The sequence below is a fragment of the Delphinapterus leucas genome, chromosome 14 (assembly GCF_059928025.1).
Source record: "Delphinapterus leucas isolate spDelLeu-1000000601 "Yukka" chromosome 14, BTC_Dleu_Yukka2, whole genome shotgun sequence".
Taxonomy (NCBI): Eukaryota; Metazoa; Chordata; class Mammalia; order Artiodactyla; family Monodontidae; genus Delphinapterus; species Delphinapterus leucas.
The window spans coordinates 85,340,786-85,361,979 of NC_143142.1; the positions used below are offsets into that span (position 1 = coordinate 85,340,786).

A 21,194-nucleotide genomic window follows, 5' to 3' on the forward strand; every position below is an offset into this window, starting at 1 on the left:
TTTGAATGACTCTGGGATGGTGTTGGGCGTTCTGGTGAGCTTTCCGAGTGGCCCACCTAGCAGCAGTCAAGCAGGTTGTCCATACGTGACTCATCGTGGTGATTTCTCTGTAGTTTGTATCAGCTCCAGTTTGTAGGGCTTCAGGAAAAGGGCAGCTTTAGTTCTTAATGACTCCAAGTTAGCAGGGTAGGGGAAAATTGGAAACGTTAGTTTAAAGAGTTGTAGCCAGATATTGGAGGAAACTAGCAGAGTTCAGGGTCCAGTTTACGAGTAGATAACAAAACCTCAAAGAGCGAATAGGGCTTAGATCTGATAATGGATGTACTGTAGTTTTTTTTATTGTAACATAATGTTCTCTCAACAGTCACCTCCATTCCTATCAAATATAATCACAGCAAGACTAATTGGTAAAGAGTCTCGTCTCATTACACTTGGCCTGATTATTTGCAGAAGTGCTGCAAGAGTAGTGTTTGATCATATCAGCTCTTAAGTCCGCTTTACTGGAACTTTCAAAAGGAATCTCAGATTAGACTTGTAAAAGCTTCTCAAGGGCAGGAAGCCAAGCCAAGTGTCACCATCAGACTTCACCTGCAATAACCAAGATTTGGGTGAATTCCCTTCTTCTTGAGGCCTCCAGTATACCTAAAGATTCCTGGGTCTGCCAGAAAGTGACCTTTCTTACTCACCTGTAAGAGTAGGAACTCTGTAACAGAGGCACCAGGCTGTCTTTTCAGGAGGCTTTATTGGCTCAGTAAAGTCAACTTTAGTTCCTTAAAACTGTTCACATCTGATTCTATGCCTATCATTCTCAAATATGGCATCCCAACCAAAACCCTGGTAATAAACCAATGTTTTCAATTTAGTCCTGTTATACAGAGAAAAGATTCTTATTTAACTTATGGATTTGCACATATATATGTGTATATATATACATATATGAACTACAGTGTCATGAAAATAAGAGCACTCAGAGTTTATAAGTACTGGAGGTATGAGGGAGAAAAACATAAATGTTTCAATTCTGTTTACAAAGATACAATTTATCAGATTACTATAAGTTACAGATAGCTTAAGAGAAAAAAAGTTTTCCTTAAACCTGGAAACAAAACATTAAAGAACTAGCAATATTTCAAACAAAAAGTCATAAAAATTGCAATAATTCTCATCAGTTCATTCAGTCCCATATAATGATTTTTGTTTTGCTAAATCTTGGGTTAGAAGTTTTATGAATCCATCAGCTTTTCTGTTAGTTCTGGAAATCCTTGCTCAGTCCAGTGGCATGGTCTCAAAATTAATTCAAGTGATGTCATCATGGTGCTTCTTGCCTGTAGCTGATTATAAATGTTTTCAGAGAATGATCAGAATAAAGCTGTAGCTCTTTGTGAATGACAAAAGACTTTAAATAGCCATGGTTAAAGATATGGTGAGAGTTCATTTAAAAAAATGACTCAGTGGACAAGGAAATTTGATTATTTCTAAGGCATACAACGTTTTAAGATAAAAATTGGAATTATGATGATTATATGGACAGTAAGGACACTGACAAATTTCCAGGAATTTTTATGCAATTTTGAAATACTTATATTAGTAACATATATCCATACAAATATAACCTAAGTTAAACATCACTTTTATTTGACAATGCTTCTCATGTAACTTAACATATCAAATAAGCCTAATTAGTTTCATATCACTATTTTTATAAGGAGAGATAACAAATCTTTGATATTTTCTGGGGGCCCTCTGGAAAAATCCCAAAGTTGGTTCTAGGTCAAAAAGACTTCATTTCAAATTTGACTTTGGGAGGTTCTCAAATATGTCAACAGGTTTAAGACACTTGATTCAATGTGATCACAAGTCACTGTGAAACAATACTTAGTTATCTCTTTTTTTTTAAGTTATCTCTAACTAAAGTGACTTAAAAGATTTCAAAGGCATGTTCAGAAATTTGCATAGTTATAAAAAGACTTCAGTTCTTTTAATATTGAGAAGACTCAGTTTTCTTAAGTAATCAAAGAGCTGATTAAAACAACAGGAAATTATTTTGATAAGTGCAGAATCTTTGTTTTCTAGGCAGATTATTCAACAGGTAAAGAAAAATCTTTTGCAATAATCCAAGAAAACTTTGTCCTTTTAACAGAGTAAGAAAGTTGAATTCTAGTTTTGCATAGGCACACTGTTGATATTAAAAATCCTTCTTTAAAAAACAAAAATCTTATCATAAATTCATTTAACTTTAGCCAGCTTGACCACACAACGTAAGATTTTTTTTCTTACTCTCTCTTCTCCAACTTTTTATACCTATTTATTTTTTTGTCCTTTATTCTCCTTAAAAAAATGAAACAACCATTAAATAACCTCTAAACTAAGACAAAATTTTTCCCTTAACAAAAACACATCTTCATACCTTATACTACTATTTTTTTTACCAAAATCACATCTTGCATCCTTGCATACTTTGTATATAGAGATTTTTTCTTTACCCTTTTTATTTCTAGTAGTTTCACTTACATATAAGACTAGAATTCTTAACCCTTAGTAATTAACATCTAGTGAAAACTAGGAGGTAGGCAATGGTGAACTGTTTGTCACATACAACATTCTGTAGTAGGTGAGCAAACACTAACAATGAAAAAGATAATCCACAAAATTAACTGGGAAGTGAATTTACTGCCACTGAAATGCAAACAGTAGAACATGCTTTAAAATGGAGACAAAGTACATTTAAAATCTTCAAGAGATAAATGAAAGACTAAGAAAAGAAATTATAAAACAAGTGGGCACATATGAGTCAAGAACAGATGGATAGGAAACACAACCAATTAGCAACCCTGAAAAAGGAAACTAGTCACTGCAGTAACTCAGTAGAGGATGTTAATGCCAGCTGGCCTCAGCCAAAGAGAGAATGAATGAGCCAGACAGCAGGACTGAGGAATTCACCCAGGAAGTGGAGCACAGAGATAAAAGGAAAAAAAGACAGAAAAGAGAAGAGAGCTGGAGGACATATGAGAGATTGAAAGACTCCAGCTGTAGTAGCAGTCCTAGGAAAGAGAATAAAGGAAATGGTGGAGAAGTGAGCACATAGGGTAGGGGGTGCCTGGAGGAAAAGAACCAGATGCAGCTTTTTGACAGAAGAGAAGCCATTTTAGCCTAAGCCATTTTGGGATCTAAGCCTGGCCACCATGCTAGCCCTTGAACAGGTCTCCGTTATTAATGATCTTAAGGGAACAAAAGGAGGTGGGAACAAATGACTGTCATCAAGCAAGAGAAGTAAAAAGAGTGAAGATAATAAATCAGTTGTAAAGACTCCTAGTTCTGTTTCAGTGATAAAGATTAGCCTGAAGGCTCAACCCCGAGACCAACTGGAACCTCAGGGGTGATAATGTTGACCTTTTCTGACCCTCGTGACCTCAGTCAACTAAAACTTGGACTCTGGTGACCTTTGCCCCAATTCTATGCTGAAGCCCCTTCATGAATATGCATATTCCCTTAGCTGAAAAGTTTCCCAATTTGCTGTTTGGAGGGACACCGCTTTGGGAAATATCCCTGATGCTCTCCTTACTCGCTGCGAGTGATAAGTCCTTCCTTCTCCCACTCTTTGTCTTGGTTGTGTCTTTTGGCTCGACACCCACCAAGAGGTGAACCCAGTTTTCAGGTAACAGTGATATTAGAGAATTACTAAGCATTTTACAGAATAAAAAAGACAGAAATGCGTGTTCAGTTTGAAAACAGACAGTGATGATGGAGCAAAATGTGTAAATATGTCAGTCAGACCCATCACAGTGAAGTTGAGGACGTCAAGGGACAAGAGCAAGCCTGCAATCACTCAGGGAGGAAGGGGGGCGGCAGTTGGCGAGGATGCTGTGAATTGTGAGGTGCAGGCTGTGGACTCCGTGGGATGCAGAGGGGTTCCCTGTGAGCCTGGAGCAGCTGGCATGGCTTTGCTGATGAAGAGCTGGGAGGCTGGAGAGGAGCAAAGGACTCCCGGCAGGCAGATCAGTGAACAGAGGTCCACATGGGGATTTTGGGGGGACTGCCAGGAGGGAAAAGTCTGCCCAAATTTGACATTCACTTTTTCTGTTATTCAGGTTTACAGCTGGAATAGTTTTATTAGACAGATTCTGCATTTTCTACACAGCGTTGAAGTAGAACTAGTTACATTAGTGAAAATCAACTACTCTTGGTGTCCTTCAAGACTATGCATGTAATTATTCAGTAAATACTGGCTGGACCTGGTCTTGTTCTGTGACAGGCACAGCTTAGGCTCTTGGGGACCTGGGACATAGGAAGACCAAGTCCCAGTTGTCATGCGGCTCAGGTTCAAGTGAGTCAGACGATAATTATTAAGAAAGCAAATAAGAGAATATTAGTGGCAAGAGACTAACAGAGTGTACTGGGTCAGATAGTGGCCCCAAATCCATGTCCTCCTGGAACCTCAGAATGTGACCTTGCTTGGAGGGAGGACCTTTGCAGATGTAATTAGTTAAAATCAGGTCCTACTGTCTGGGGTGGTCCCCAAAGCCACTGCCTAGTCCTTCTTAGAAGAGGCAGGGATACACCTAGGAGACGGGCACAGGTGGCAGGGATGCGGCTACGAGCCAAGGAACACGAGGATTGCCAGCCACGCCCCCCCCCCCCCACGAGGGAAGAGCAGGAAGGACCCTCCCCTGGAGCCTTCAGAGAGGGTGTGGCCCTGCTGACACCTTGAGTTCTAACTCCAGAACTGTGAGCCTTTGAACTCCTGTTGTCCTAAGCCACCCAGCCCCGTGGCACTTGGTTCCGGCAGCTACAGGAGCCTAGTCCACAGAGATTGAAAAGTTCCTGCCCTGTCCTTGAAATGGCCCTCGTTCTTGACTTTTCACGTGTTGAACTTTCGTCCCCAACTGCACAGTAGCCCGTGGCACTGATTCAGGAGGAGGCCAAGCCTGGAATTCTTCCTTCCCTTTATCGCTGGGACCTTGCTTCCCAGTGGTGAAGGTCATAAAGCCCCATGTTTTGAAATCAAAACAAGTTTGTGCTGTGAACTTCAGCTTTAGAAGATAAGATTTAAAGGAGTATCTAGGTAAAAAGCAGACGTGTTCTCTGGTGACAGCTCCGTTTGGACCAGTCCTGCCAGAACCCTGTCCTCCTCTCCCGCCCCGCTGAGGCGCCTCTGCTCCTCCCTGGTCACCCTCCTGCGGCTCTAAGTCTGGGTCTCCCTGCCTCTCGGGTCCCACTGACCTCAGCCCCACCATCCCGTTCCCCTACTCCCTCATTCTGCCGCCGGAACGCCCCGAGTTCACCTCTTGTGCCCTGAGATCATTCAGTCACTCCTACAGGTATTTTAGATTTATTCTGTTAGCACTCTTATGCAAAAATCCCTCAAAAGAGATTTAGAAGAAGGAAAAGGGGGCGGCGGCTGTGGTGTAGCCTCAGCCAGGAGCTCTGAAGATCTCAGGTTCACCCTAGGTTTGGGCTCCAGGCCGGGCCCCGCACCACTGACGCTCGGGATGGACACCCTCCCCTCTCGGAGCGGGAGCCCTGGGTTCCAGGTGCGGGATCAGAGCCACAGGCTCGCCTCTGAGGAGTTCACCGTCCAGCTCTAAGCGGCGACAGCACTCTCACCGTTTCAGACCCTCTGCCCCGACTCGGTGGGCGTGGCTGCCTGTCTGCGGGAGAAACAGCAGAGGGGTCTCTGGCGAGTTCAGTCCCTCCTCTGCTGCACGTATTTGTCTCTGTGCTGCCCATGTTTCCAGAAGACAGAGGCTCCAGAGGCAGTGAGCCCCGGCGGTCCCTCAGGCTGATGTCAGGAGAGGCCCAGGTCCCTGGCCAGACGGGAAGAGGTGGCCTCGCTCACTGGCAGGCCAGCTTCCTGGTCCCCGCAGCCTGTGCAGGCGGCCGGCTCCCCACTGGCAAAGACCACAGGCGGTGGAGAAACACGCACGCCCCCGCCGTCAGGAGCCGGGTCTTCGGATGGAGCATTCCGGAGCCCCGGGCCTCGAAGGGCCGGCCGCTGTGGGAACTGACCTCGGGCCCTTCCTGGCGGCACGTGATGGTGCTTTGTGCCCGTTTCAGAGCCTGTGCCCCCTGCCCGCAGCGGGCCGTCGGCCATCGAGAGGGCCAGAGCCTGTTCTCAGCTCCACGTGCGCCCCAGGCTAGCGCCCGGGGCCTCCTCCGTCCCCGCTTCTGGTGACCTCTGCCCTCCGCGGCCCTGCCGAGCCTGTGCTGGCGTCCCAGCCGCCTGTGTGCGGCGTGCGGGTCACCTCTGGGTCTGGGAGTGAGGCTCGGCCACTGACCTCTCCTCTCTGGGGTCAGACTCGCGCGGCAGACCCCACGAGAGGATGGTAGACACGCTGCAGTTCTTGGGACGTTCTGGGGCGTTCCGCTCCTTGAAACTGCCTCCTTGGCCCTGGCGTGAGTCCAGGCTATCCTCTGAAAGCCACGCCCTCACCAGCCTGCAGGACTGGTTAACCTCAGCGGGAACCGCTGGGCTCAGTTCAGAGCCAGCGAGGGAATGAACACAAGCTGGAAAAGCCTGTGTTTCAGTTTGGAATTTTTGTTTTTAATCCTCTCGTGGTGAGATAAACGAGGCTAACAGAGCATTTTTCCTGTGTTATAAAATTCATCAAAGCAGACACCGGCAGAGCGACCTCTGTAAAGGTCACACCGAACTCTAAAGGACTTGGTAAGCAGAATTCTTGGCATCCAGGTTGATAATGGCACTAAAGTTTCTTACGGGCGGAAAAGGGTTTGGCTGATGGGCCATTGTATGTACCCTTGGCCCAGGCTGTGTGGGGTGAGAGCGCTTTCATTTTCTATTCTTTATTCTGTTCAACATCAGAAACTAACAACGACCCCAGGCTCCTTCTGAGATGCCTGCTGTTTTTGTGGCAGGAGATAGAGAAGTGTCATTGGTTGAGGCAGCCCATGGGACCTCAAGGCCACTGTCAGCTAGGTACATGGCTCACCTGACTGTCTCCAGTTGTTGGCTGAGGCTGGGAGAGAGCAGAGTGGCCACTGAGGCCTGCGTCCAGTGGGAGGCGAGGCTTTGAGGAAGTGAAGCTCTTTGGATTAGGGGAAGGACGGGGTGGGGGGTGGTTACACCACAGAGGTGTGGCCTGACTTTGAGAAGTCAGGAGGTCCTTACATTTAAATGTAAGTACTCAGCACAGGGGCACGTGGAACTTCGGTTCCCAGTCTGAGAACAACCAGCTGGAACTAACAGGAGCCTCTGGAGCAAAGGGGTTTCCTCTGCGAGGCCCTGCAGCCCAGGCTGGGCCACCGGCCCCCCAGGAGGACACTAAGACCTGGGCTTCCGTCTCTGCTCCCTCACCCTCACCCTCACCTTGCCTTCTCCAGCGACTGCTCCTTCCTGCGAAGGCCAAGGCCAGGAATACCCTTTCTAAGTCCCCAGGGTTTTGTTGGGTGATTCGTTCAGGTCAAACATGACTATAACCCAAGAAAAGAAACAGAACGATGAGGAACACAAGAGACTCGGGAGGAGACCAAAGGATGCCCAGGGGCCCCACCCGGGATCCTGAGAGCAGGATGAGTGCCCATGGCCGGTCTCTGCGGGCCTGACGGCGAGTGGAGAGGGGAGACAGACGGGGGACGGCTCTGGGGGCGAGGGGTGCGGTGGTGCAGGCCCTGTGGGCAGGACCACATCTCCAGGAACAAGCCTGATGGAAGCTCAGTCCTCAGGAAGGACTCTCGGTCCTCACAATCGAGGTTTTTCCTTCCTCTCCTTTTCCTTTGGCTTCCTTTTCCTCTTCAAGTTTTCCTTTCATATTTCACTGGAGAGGAGCACCAAATAATTTTTTTAATTAATTATATTTATTTTGGCTGCATTGGTCTTCGTTGCTGCACGCGGGCTTTCTCTAGTTGCGGTGAGCGGGGGCCACTCTTCGTTGTGGTGTGCGGGCTTCTCATTGTGGTGGCTTCTCTTGTTGCAGAGCACGGGCTCTAGGCACACGGGCTTCAGTAGTTGCGGCACACGGGCTCAGTAGTTTTGGCTTGCGGGCTCTAGAGCGCAGGCTCAGTAGTTGTGGCGCACGGGCTTAGTTGCTCCTCAGCATGTGGGATCTTCCTGGACCAGGGCTTGAACCCATGTCCTCTGCATTGGCAGGCAGATTCCTAACCACTGCGCCACCAGGGAAGCCCCCAAATAATTGTTTAATGCAAATTGAATGAATGAAAAATAAAAATAACAGTTCAAATATTAATTTAGATGGATCGGCTGCAAAAAATTTCCCCCTCCATTTTCACGAACCTCATCGTCCTGCCACTGTGGGTCTGCAGGGGCCTTTTCCTCCTGGGTCCTCGCAGCCCCTGGCTCTAGGCTCTGCCCACGGGACTTAGCTGCCCTCAGAAGGTGAATTGGGAGCCGCGGAGGAGGACGGGGGAGATGCTGAACAGCTCACTGGCGCCATCTTCTGGACCAAGTGCTTCGTCCACTCACGGAGGAGCATGGCTCGCTTTGACCCTGATTTTACCCCCACCTTAGCTTCCTTTATAGACATTTCTCATACTCAGTAATATATTTATATTGTTGAATGCTTACATTTATTATTATTTTTATAACAACTGTTTTGCAATACAATTCATTTTCCTTACAATCCACCCACTTACAGTGTGCATTGCAATTCAGTGGGTTTTAGTACGTTCAGAATTGCACGACTGCCACAATCAACTTTAGAACATTCTTATCACTGAAAATGAATCCCCAACTCATCAGCAGTCATACCCCATTTTCCCCCAATCCTCCCAGCCCTAGGCAACCACCAATCTACTTTTGTCTCTTAGGATTTACCTATTCTGGACATTTCACATAATTGGACTGATCCAATGTGTAGTCTTTTGTTTCTGGTTCTTTCACTTAACAGAATGTGTTCAGGTTCTTTCGTACTGTAGCACGTGTCAATACTTCATTTCTTTTTATGGCTGAGTCATATTCCATTGTGTGTCTGTACCACATTTTGTTCATTCAGTCGTTCATTACTGATCATTTGGATTGTCTCCAGCTTTGGCTATTACAAATAATGCTGCTGTAAACATACAAGCACAAGTTGTTGTGTGGACGTATGCTTTCATTTCTCTTGGGCACACACCTAGGAGTGGGATTTCTGGGCTGTAAGATACGCTACGCTTAATCGTCTGAGGAGCTGCCAGGCTGTCTCCAAGGCAGCCACACCATTTTACATCCCCAGCAACAGTGCACGAGGGTTCCAGTCCCTCCCCGTCCTCGCCAACTCTTGCTGTCATCTGGCAGTTTGATTTTAACCATCCTGAGTGGTGTGAACTGTGGTCACGTCGCGGTTAGATTTGCGTTTCCCTGGTGCTAACGATGTTGAGCATCTCTTCATGTGCTTGTTGGTCATTTGTATGTTTTCCTTGGAGAAATGTCTATTCAAATCTTTTGCCCATTTTTAATTGGGTTAATTTGTCTTTTCTTATTGAGTTGTAGTAGTTCTTTATATTCTAGACCCAAGTCCTCCCCTTGGCTCTGTTGGTGCCTGCAACTGGAGGCCAAGGGAAGAAGCAGCCTGAACCTAAGATGTCTCTAAAAACTAAAGTCTATTTCAGAAATGAATAGAGCCAATCCAGAAGGAAGAGTTGCTTTGGAAGAAGATAATTAGTTTAGTCTGCAACCTGGAAGTCCTACGCTCTTCTGGACACAGTTTTTCTGCTCTGCACCCAGCCTGGAGCCTGCTGTGGGAGTCCAGAGAGACTAGGAAGGGGTCACAGGGAGAGGGGGGAGGGAGGAAATGGGGTCTTGGGCAGAGGAAGGAAGGGACCCGTCAGGGATGGAAGCAGAGAGGCCAGATTGGTGGGAGGGAAAGAGGAGAAAGCCACGGACTGGGGGCTCCCAGGCAGAGACTGTGGCCAACAGTGTCCACATGATCGCCAGTCCTGCGATGTTATTTATCACAGCGTGGCTTGTAAGTTTCTTCTCAAGGTATTCTAACCTCAGGAGCTGATGGAAAGAAACCCTACAGCACTGCACAGGATTTTATTCAGTCCTTACTTTTCTAATATTTCATAAAGTGGTTAATCACACAAAGAAGGCTTGTTGCTGTTTCTTTTGTTGGTTTTGTTTTTAATTATCTCACGTTTTTCTCTCTTATAAATATTGCCCTTAACACCTGGGATGTAGGGAGCTGACTTAGCTTTATAGGAAGTGAACCCATAGGAAAATTGTGTCATAGAAAAAAAACAAACAACAGCATTGCTTAAATACAAGCTTGTTAACTTGGTTTCTATCTTATTAAAATTCTTTAGCATTGCAAATGAAGGGTTTGGGTGAAGATATAGCAAAAAATATATTTCCCATTCTACTACCTTGTGTTATTTTAGTTCAGAAGACTGGAATCAGCTGTGTTGGATAATATTAACTTTCTTGAAGTATTTGAAAGGTGGAAAGTCCAAAACCTGGTCCTTATTTTAAAATATCCCCCCGTCACATGCTCACAGGCATCATCTCTCCTTGCTTTCCTGTTGCTGCTGGACGGAGGCATGTTCTCACCGTCCTCCCCGCCCACCGGGCTGCTAGAGAAGGTCTTCCAATACATCGATCTCCATCAGGATGAATTTGTACAGGTGAGAGACACGGCACGCACAAAATGCTTGGGTATGCCCTTTGGGAATCTGGGAGAATGGTTATTTGCTGGGAGATGCGGATTTTTTTTTTTTTTTTTTTTGCTTGACAACTCCATTTAAAATGCCTGTGACTCCTCATTGACTTAGAATAATAAATGTTGGTTAGATTCAGGTAAGAGATCCCTTCCGGCCATTCCTTCCAAAAAGGGCATTCCCAGCACATTTGATCTAGGAATGTCTGTTTAGCAATGACCAGCAAGCTCCGTTGAGCTCACCTTTACTCTGGACCGTCATCAGGTGGCCCATCCTCCCCTTCAGAGACCCTCTCCACCTGCAAAACTAGCTGAAATGCATCCTCCCCGTTCCGTCACCACCTGGCACGTCCCTCTCCTGCTGGCTCTCCTGTGCCCCTGGCACGCCTGGCCCACCTCCACCGCCCGGGAACTCCCTGAGGCCGCCCTGGACCCTGGACCCCGAGCCCCCGACACTGTGTCTGGCACACGATGTGTGTTCAGTGTACATTTATTGGGTCAACCAACCCGTGTCGGGAATATTACTGTGCAAACAGACGTGAATCCCCCATGATTCATACTAAAGCACAAAGCTCAGTGTACAGGCTGCGGTGCCTAAGCTTGACCTTCATGGAATCCTTCCTCGTGTGGGCGTGTTAACTTGATGTAAGTGCCTGTTGGGATGTTGAAACCCGACTGGGGTTCGCAGTGCAGGCTGGAATTCACAGCGGGGAGAGAAAAGGCATGCGGTGGGAGCATGCGCCAATGTGGGCCTCTCAGCCCAACGCTGCTCTGTGCAGCGTCCTCATGTCCTCCCAGTCCGTTAAGTTTAGCGCTAACTTGGCAGCATCCGCCCTACAGATTCCAGTTTAAAAATGTAAAACACAATACTCCTTCAGGTCAAATACATTTCTTCACAATAAAAACAGAAGTGCTACAACCAGGATAGAAATCAAACTAAAATAAGTTAGGAAGTAGAGTCCAAAATCACATGTATGGTTTTTAATAAACACTGCGTCTGTCCCAGTGTAAGCGGCTCAAGTACGGACCCTGGAATGGGAAGGATTGTTCCTAACATTGAGAATCAGCTGTGGTTACGGAGCTCCCACGGGGCGAGGCTGCGGCCTGGGTCTCCCGTGTATACGTTCTCACTCCGTCCTCACCAAGAAAGGCGTGTTTCCTCTTCTGTCCCCAGAGTGTGGGTTTCTGCACAACAAGCAAGTCTCCAGTTCTCTGTGTGCCCCCGCCCCCGGGGTCCTGCGACGTGGCTCACCTCTGACACTGTCTTCCTGGAGGTAGTGTCACCCCTACACCGATGCCGACCTCAGACGCCAGTAGCTGGTGGTGGGTCCCCAGGTTGCCCACACTTCTGCCTGACTCGGCTACAGATCAGGGCCTCTGGTGACCCCTCCTCAGGCTCATCGTTTGCTAGAACAGCTCGCAGAACTCAGGGACATGCTTCTACACGTTTGCCCGGGGCGGGAGCTTCTGTCCTGTGGGTTGCAGGGCACCCCTTCCCAGCCCGGAAGTTCTCTGAACCCCGAGCCTCAGGGATGTTTATGGAGGCTTCGTCACGTAGGCATCACCGATTCTTAGCTCCATCTCCAGCCTGTCGTCCTTCCCCCAAGGTGGGGAGCTGGGGCTGGAAGTTCTGAGCGTCTGACCACGGCTCGGTCTTTCTGGTGACCGGCCCGCATGCCCAGAAGCCTCCAAAGTTCCTCACTAGAACAAAAGCACGCTCCTTTTCACCTGGGAAATCCCAAGGGCATTAGGAGCTCTGTGTCAGGACCCGGCGTCGAAGACCAAATATTAGAACAAGAGATGCTCCTAGTACCTTATCGCTTAGGAAATTGTAAAAGTTTTAGGAGCGCTGGCCGGGAACCGGGGAGAAAGACCAAAGTGTGTATGTGTTACTGTCTCACAGCATTACACCCACCATAATCCGCAGAGAGGGAGCCTCACGCCCCTCCTGCAGTGGAGAAAGCTGAGGCCAATTCCAGAGCTTCAGAAATGTCCTTGAAGTCACCCACCTGTAGTGGGCAGAACCAGGACCAGGAACTCAGGTTGTCTGCCTGCCCAGCCCTGAGTTCAAACTCGGGGTTACACCCCCTCCCGGAGCCTGCAGGTGCAGCAGGGGGACCTCAGAGCTGAAATGCACGGGATGGTCACAGGGGGTCCTGCAGCCTAGCTGAGGCCACCGTGGGGTAGATCAGAGTGACCTGCAGGGACGTTTGTGGGAAGCCGAGCCCTCGAGGGGCGCCTGCTCTCAGTTCCTAGAGACCACAAGGGGGGCGGGGACCCGCGCCTTCTGTATGAGCCTGGTGGCGCTGAGGGGCCCAGGCCAGGCTTCAGAGGCGGCCTTCCACCAACCGTCCCGTCCTGCATTGACCAGCCGTCGCTGGCTTCTGGGCTCCTGGTCACGCCTCCAGCTGTCGTCTGCCAGCTCGGTCTCCAGGTCAGATGAGGGCGCTGGGGACCCGGCGAGGTGCGCCCCCAAGAGTGGACGCGGATGACCCGCGTGCTGACCGCCTGTCGCCTTTCCTCCCAGACGCTGAAGGAGTGGGTGGCGGTCGAGAGCGACTCGGTCCAGCCCGTGCTGCACCTCCGACGAGAGCTGCTCAGAATGACGGGCCTGGCTGCAGACCGGCTCCGGAACCTGGGAGCCCACGTGGACTTGGTGGACGCAGGTTTTCAGCAGGTGCTGGCATCCCCTCCCGCGTCCGAGCGGCCACTTCCCTGGGCATCAGCCAGGCTTCCCTTCGTGGTGGCAGGATGGGGGTTTGCTTGCCCTCATGCTCAGCAGAAGCAGCACCGCGATTCCCAGTAAGGGCGAAGATGTCCACCTCGTCCCACAGGAGGCTGTAGCATCGACCTCTCGTCCTGTCGGGACCGGGGGTGACGGGGGGAAGGTGGAGGGGGCGCGTGAAGGCCCCCCACTTGTGCTGTTCATGTCCTTCACGTGCTTCACATTTCTCCCAGATGGCTCTTTCCCTTAAGTTCAAATGCCTCTTTCTCAAAGGACCCAATCCCTCATCAGAATCAAGGCTTATTACTGCCCCTCGGGAGTAGATGGGTCTTTAATCTACCCTCCCAGTGTCGCCTGCTTTAGCACTGACGAGCCTGAATAGTCTGTTAACAGGACTGTGTCCACCTGATTGGAGCTAGTAACAGACTCCTAACGCCATCCATGCCTTTGAATTTTCTGGAAGAACCAAATGGCTTTTTTTCAAAAAAGTTACCCATATTCCGTCTGCAGCTGCCTGATGGTCAGAGCCTCCCGATACCTCCCATCATCCTGGCCGAACTGGGGAATGATCCCAAGAAGCCCACCGTGTGCTTCTACGGCCACTTGGACGTGCAGCCTGCCAGACAGGAGGATGGGTGGGTCACGGACCCTCACACGCTGACGGAGGTGGATGGTCAGTGACACCTCCTCGTGCTGGGCTCTTCTGTGGGTGAAGGACTGCTCGTAGGGCTTAAGAATTCGAGATGTGACTGCCCCGGGCTCCAGGCCTTACGTGCCATTGTTAGGAGTGCAGAGAACGCGGCTCTCATGGTCCACAGGTTGGTCCAATGAGGCTGATTTTCTTTCAGTTGTTAAAGAAACCATGAACCTTTGTGCCCCTGGGCAAATCAAGTTCCCATTAGGAGAGTTCTTGGGTTTCAAGGAAAATAGTTGTGTAGGTCACATATTTTCTTTTTTAAAAACACCAAATGTAATTATGTTTTATAAAGACAAGAAAAAGAAAGGTTAATGGAGAGACACATACACCCTTTTTCATTGTCCTGCTAATTGTAAAATCTCAGAGTGAGAGGCTATATTACGTGACATTCTGCAACAAACCCGCGGGTCTTCTTCAATGAACTTGGATAAAATGGCTAATTACTATTAAGGCCAAAGGGATCTGTATATTTCAAATTAGCTTATGTTTGCTGGCTAGCATACTATTTGTACATAAGAAACAATACTTTGTGATTTCAGAGCAAGACTTCTGCCTAGAAAAATAGAAAGCACCATTAAAACAATTACCCGTAAAGCTACCTTTGGTTTTGGCTCACTAAACTTGGCAGAGGTGTCCATGCTTTTCTGAAAATTCTTCCCCCAATTTTAAAGGAAAACTGTATGGCCGAGGAACGACAGACAACAAAGGCCCTGTTTTAGCGTGGATCAACGCTGTGAGCACATTCAGAGCCCTGGACGAGGTAGGTGCCGGCTGTGCTTGGGAGCAAGGGTGATGATGGCGATGGTGATGGTGATGGTGATGGTGATAATGATAATGGTGATGATGGTGACGGAGGCAGCTGGCTTTGAGCTGCATGATGTCCTTTACTCTTCCAGCAATCCGCAGAGGAATGTGTTACAATCACACGCATTTTACAGATAAAGAGAGAGAGGCTTGGGAAAGGAAGGGAACATACTCAAAGCCACCCAGCTGGTCTGGGGCAGGGTGATACCTTGATCCCGTGCTGTTGACATGCAACAATGTGACACAGCAAAAAACATGAGCCTGTGGCTACACCACCATCTGCTGGGACTTGTCTTTTTTTATCTTCAACTTACTCAGCTTATCTTTTTTATCTGCAACCCGTCCCTCTTATCACAAAGTATGGTTTTGTTAATAGAGACAGACATACACTTTAAGAAATATATTAGCTGCTTTGCAAATTATCAGGATAGCGATCTCTGGGGTGTGACGTTCTGTCTGAATCCCTGAGTTCTTTCTATTCTTGTGGGAAGTGGTTTCAGTCCGTCCAAGGAGGGGTTATGGTGGGGTGCAGCTTTGAGGGGAGGGCTACTCTCTCAGACCACCAACTAAAACTGTGTCGTTTGCTGTGCTCATGAGGATGGTTTCATCTCGCACTGCTCTTTTCTCTTCTGGTAATGAGCATGCTTACACTCCAAACAGGATCCAATCTAGCTGTGTGGCCATGGGTGGGAGACTTAACCTCTCTGGGCTTCAGATTCTGTTCTGTAAAAGTGAGGGTGTTGATATGGGCGCCCGGCCCTCTAACACTGGGTGGATTTGATGGTGTGAGTCCATCCCTTTCAAGCAGAAATGGCCCTGCTAGTCGGTGAGCTTGAGCCTGTGCCAGGAAGACCAGGCCCAGGGATGAGACCCAGCCTGTTCCAGTCTGGGCTCCACAGAGTATGGGCTCTGTAACCTGGGGGTGCAGAAGGAGTTTGTGGGGTCACCTTAAAAATGTGCAGCCTTGCTACCTTTCCCTCATCTTACTTGTGTGGCTGAATTGAATTAAGCACTTTGGAACACTGGGAATTTAAGAGGAAGTGGGGCCCATTTGTTGGGTTCATGGACAGAAAGGGACGTGTCGGCAGTCACAGGGCAAACCCCCGCCAACCATCCCCACCCCGTCCCCAAAGAGGCTCTGGGAGCAGCACACTCCTTCCGAGACAGGGCTGCGAGGTCGGGCTGGGATGATGTGCCTGTCTGGTGAGGACTGGGGTGGGTCCATCTCCGGGCACCGTGTCCACTTGTCCACAAGACAAGTGGAGCGGCCCAGCTGTTGCCCGAGGTTCAGGTCCTTGATGCTGCTTCTCCCAAATCCTGTCCATCGAGCAGGTCCTGACGTTGCGTTTTTTCTTTCTCGGAGGTGATTTCATCAGACTCCAGGGGCTTCTCTCTCATGAGTCTGTTGTCTCCTGAGACATAAGCAGAAGAGAGGGTTTCACTGCTCTCACTTGACTGCTTCATCTCACTGAGTAAGACAGGCTTAGTGAGTCAGGATGCTTTTCTGCCTGGGCCCTGCTGACCACTGCAAGGTTGTCCTCTTGTTCATGGCACTCCCCTAAGTAAGCCCTTGGTTTCTCTCTCTTTCTCTCTCTCTCTCTGTTTTCTTTCTTCCTCCCTCCCTTCCTTCCTTCCTTTCTCTCTCTCTCTCCCCCTCCTTCCCTCCCTCCCCACGTCCCACCCCTCTCTCTCGTTTTCTGTCCTTCTTTCTTAAGAAGAGGAAAGCAATATTTATAAGACAGGTCCTATATAAAGGTCAAAATCCGCTTTGCTTTTTATTTGTTTGTTTTTGCGGTATGCGGGCCTCTCACTGCTGTGGCCTCTCCCGTTGCGGAGCACAGGCTCCGGACGTGCTGGCTCAGCGGCCATGGCTCATGGATCCAGCCGCTCCGCGGCACGTGGGATCTTCCCAGACCGGGGCACGAACCCGTGTCCCCTGCATCAGCAGGCAGACTCTCAACCACTGCACCACCAGGGAAGCCCCTGCTTTGCTTTTTAAATTTCAACTCTGAAACGTATAATCGCAAACAAAACAAGCAATCCCCACTCTGCCCTTAGAAAAGTCAGTTAATCTCCCTGAGCCTCACTCCCCTCATCCATGATCTAGGAATGAGCATATCTGTCTCCAGGCTTGTTGCGTGGATTCAGTGAATATGGAAAGGTTCCCTGGAGCCTGCGAGTACTAGGCCCTTTATGAGCTCTGGTCTCTTCTTTCCTCGTTCCCTTCTGCCCTCCATCCCCTCTTTCTGTCTTGCTTACAGAGCACTTAAATGTACATCACCTCATTGGATCGTCTTACCAAGAGGCAGAGCAAGTATTAACAGAGAAGTGGGCTGCCGAGAGGTGAAATGGCTGGTCCCGGGTCCCTGGGTGTCAAGGGACAGAGCAGAGACCAAAGCCCAGGCTGGGCTGCCAGCCCCACGTCCTCCTCCAACACTTAATAGCTATTGACTTGTATTTTATTAATCACATTTTGCCAGAAAATTCTTAGGCTTTCCAGCTACTTCTTGGGAATTGTTTTCTAGTTAAATGTTAATAAGGAGCTTTCAAATATTAAGATTTCAGAACTTTAGCTTAACTTCCTAAAACACATAGAAATGTATTCAAGGAATGCATTGAAAAACTTGTTATGCCCAAATGCCCTTAAGCAGCTGAATGACCGAAGGTCACATTTCCTAATACATAATCCTCCACTCATCCTGCCTTTGTTAATCTGGGGCCAGGCAATCGCACTTATTAGAGCTAATGAGTGTGTTTGCGTTGCCTCGTCTGCATAGAATAACTGTTCACCCCCCGCCCTGCACGTGCCTTATGCTCTAGGAAAAGCCCTCGACCCCTCTTCTCCACACGGCTCTCAAAGATATGAAGTTATAAATTATACAGATACAAAAAGATCAAAACCAAATGGGGGAAAGGCACATTGTAAAAATTTTAAAGGCGCTATTCCATGTCCTAATATTAGAGAAAAACTCAAGGTCCATTTTGCTGCAAGATCAAAGCCTTTGAATAAGTTAAAAGGCAGATTGAACTCGTAGCTGAAAGATAACAGATACTTGAAATGAAAATTATCCTGAGGCTTAAACATTAGACAACCTTTCAAAGGAAAGAGTTCTCATTTATCATGCTCAGAATTATGAGGACAGAAAAGAGATTTGTAATTGAGTAACCTTTCTGGAAAAATTCCTTCTGGGGAGAAAGAGGAACGGGCTTCTCTGCAGGGGCCGAGCGGAGCCCCATATGGTGGGCGCAGCCTTTTCTTTAGGGATGCCCTGCCCAGATCCTCTGTCATCAGTCTTAGGTTGATGGCTCACTGGCCATTACCTTGAATTCTCCGTCAACCTGAGTTCAAACTCCTTCGTTATAAACAGAGCTTTTGGGAACGTATATAATAATTCAGTGTGTTTAAGTTACATGCAAACAAATCCTGGATTTTAAAAGGTGAAAGGGCAAGGTGTCCACTTTTTTTGACAGCGTGGTTTGCTCCACTGTTAATTCAGGATCTGCCCGTGAACGTCAAATTTGTTATCGAGGGGATGGAGGAGGCTGGTTCTCTTGCCCTGGAGGAACTTGTCCAGAAAGAGAAGGCCGGGTTCTTCTCAAGTGTAGACTACATCGTGATTTCAGACAATCTGTGGATCAGCCGGAGGACGCCCGCGCTCACGTGTGGGACGCGAGGGAACAGCTACTTCATGGTGGAGGTACTTGCCAACGGCAGCCGCCTGGAGGTGGATCCGTGCTGGGGTCCCGGCGGGGAGGACAGAGAGTAGACCCCGACCCGGGGGCATGGCCCCGGGGGATCACGGGGTCCTGGGACTGGGGGAGTTCATGAAGCACCCCAGCCATGAACGCATGTGCTGTGTACGTTTTTCTGGAGAGAAGATTCAGAGGGGTTTGTGACTCACTACGTTTTAGGAACTCCAGCTGTGAAATTTGGAGGCAGGCACTGGGGCACTGGGGTAAGGAGACTGACCGCCTGATTGGGTTCTGGGGATGCTGTGAGCGGCCATTACCTGCTCTGCCCACCATGTCTTGGACAGAAAGAGAAGGGGTGCCAGCACTGACAAGGCCGGCACCCGAGGTCTGGCTCATCCGACGAACAGCCTTGCGCGCACCTTAATCTCTGAGCCTGTTTCCTTACCTCTGAAGTGAGCACAGTAATCCTCCCAGGCTTGCTGTGATCACTAAAAGCGACCTCGCGTTCCGCCCTGACACGTAGTCTGCTTCCTGCTCCTTTTCTATTAATGCAGACAAGCTGTGATGGAGCCTGCAATTTAGAATCAGAAAGTCCTCCCTCATAGAGCAGCTGGAAACCGCAAAGCAGGGGTGGTGGGGTGGTGGGGGGGTGGTGTATGAGAGCCAGAGGGCGGGTGCGATCCTGAGCCGGGAAGGGCTTCCGCTCTCCCGTTGGGGTCCCAGGCAGCTGCAGAAGCAGGGTGGGGTCCGAGTTGTGCAGGCCGTGGAACATCTCGCTATCCTTGTCCTCTTTCTACTGCTGAGTCAGAAGGAAGTTTCTCTGCAGAGACATGCTGGAAGTAGTCTCTGTGGGGAACAGGTGGGCACGAAGAAGTGGCTGGCGGGCAGGTGAGGGTGTTTAGTCCCCTGTCCGAGCAGTGGGATATCGTTTGCAGCTGTGCTCAGGAGCCGGTGGTGGAGACACCCCAGTGGGCAGGGTTGATCCAGGGCTGTGCCCAATGGTGTGATGGAGGAGACGAAGTCAGTCAAGACGTCGCCCACGGAGAGGCTGAAGGGATGCACAGGGGCATTCAGGTTGAATGGGGAGAAAAGAAGGACAGGAGGACGAGAGGTGGGGAGGTCTTGGATGGGTCGAGGGACTGGACGTCTTGCTGTGGCCCAGAATGGGGGAGGGCAGGCTCATGACGAGGGGGCCAGGAGGAGGGAAGCTGTGAGCAGAGGTGGGATAAGGCGGCAAAAGATTTCAGAGGTGGGGCTCTGCGACCCCAAAGTGCTTTGTTAGCATCCCTGCCTGGTGAGATACAGGTCTTAAGCTACAGTGACTAAATGGAAGATTCACCTGGCAGGGCTTTAAAGATGGCGATAGAGGCAGAGAAGGGCCAGCCGGGCAGGAAAGGTGAGAGGCAATGGGTCAAAGAGAATTAAAAAACCCAAACTCATTAGAACTTGGGATCCGATTGGACATAATGTGCCTGGGAGAAATCCAAGATCATTTTTTTTTTAAGATTTTTTTTTTGATGGGGGCCATTTTTAGAGTCTTTGTTGAATTTGTTACAATATTGCTTCTGTTTTATGTTTTGGTTTCTTGGCCGCGAGGCATGTGGGATCTTAGCTCCCCGACCAGGGATCGAACCTGCACCCCCTGCCCTGGAAGGCGAAGTCTTAACCACTGGACCACCAGGGAAGTCCCCAACATCATTTTAAGGGGATAGATTTATAGGACTGGCATCTCTCCTTGTTTTGGAAACGGCAAGCAAGGAGGAAGTAATTGTAGGAGAAGATGTTCCCGTCTAGACCTCCTCAAGTTCAGAAGCTGGGAGCACACCAAAGTGTTATGTACCATAAGCGACTAGAAGCTTTAGGTCTTGTGAGTAGGTCAAAGGTCAGACCTACGGAAGGAGCGCTGAGAGTCTGGCGGTTGTAAAGGAAGTCCCGTGGGCCTTGAAGCTCTGTGTGTAGAGTGATCCAAGGATTAATCTGGGGGCGAAAAGACAGAAAAGAAGTCATCAGAGGAGACGTAAGTAGAATGGTCCTGCAGGAGGACAAGAACAAGGAGAAGAAAGTTTCCTGGAGAATTTTCTGGAAGGAGGGCTGAGCACGAGATGGTGTGAAACCAAGAGCAAGGCAACTGTGCTGCACGTCAGCCGTTAGGCCGAGGAGGGGCTGGTGGTCTGGGATTTGGTGCTGTTGGTGGCCAGGCTGGGGCTGAGGTCGGTTTCGGGGAATTCAGTGGGACCTGAAGACGTGGGGGTCAGACGCTCCACATCGTGTGACAGAAGCACGGTGGTGACGATGTCAGCTGACCCCTGAGCCCTGAGGGCCACCCAGGGCAGGTCTGCCGCCCGGTGAAAGGTGTCTCTGAGCAGCCACGGTGAAAAGCAACTCCCTTCCCGTTCCCTGTCTTGCAGGTGAAGTGCAGAGATCAGGATTTCCACTCGGGGACCTTTGGTGGGATCCTTAACGAACCCATGGCGGATCTGGTCGCTCTTCTTGGTAATGTCTTCTTTGGTTTCACTTTTTAAGCATCAGAGAATCTGCTAACGTAGTTCTGTTTGACTCAGTTGTCTCCCCCTTGGTTTCCAGGCCAGCCCTGAATAAGGGTGGAGCGGAGGAAGACCACAGTCTTAGCTTCCCCCTTGGCTAAACGTTTCTTAGGCTTATTATGTCC

At 49.2% G+C, this 21,194-nt stretch overlaps 1 protein-coding gene across 1 annotated transcript in view; it reads left to right on the plus strand.

Annotated features, from left to right (window-relative positions):
- Positions 1 to 21,194, plus strand: part of CNDP1 (carnosine dipeptidase 1) — a 30,375-nt gene that overhangs the window by 1,035 nt on the left and 8,146 nt on the right. Inside the window, exons 2-7 of the mRNA XM_030761991.2 lie at positions 10,450 to 10,575; positions 13,135 to 13,284; positions 13,843 to 14,005; positions 14,701 to 14,789; positions 18,331 to 18,531; positions 20,935 to 21,019. Of these exons, the coding sequence (XP_030617851.2) occupies positions 10,450 to 10,575; positions 13,135 to 13,284; positions 13,843 to 14,005; positions 14,701 to 14,789; positions 18,331 to 18,531; positions 20,935 to 21,019 (814 nt within the window). The remainder of the gene's footprint in view (positions 1 to 10,449; positions 10,576 to 13,134; positions 13,285 to 13,842; positions 14,006 to 14,700; positions 14,790 to 18,330; positions 18,532 to 20,934; positions 21,020 to 21,194) is intronic.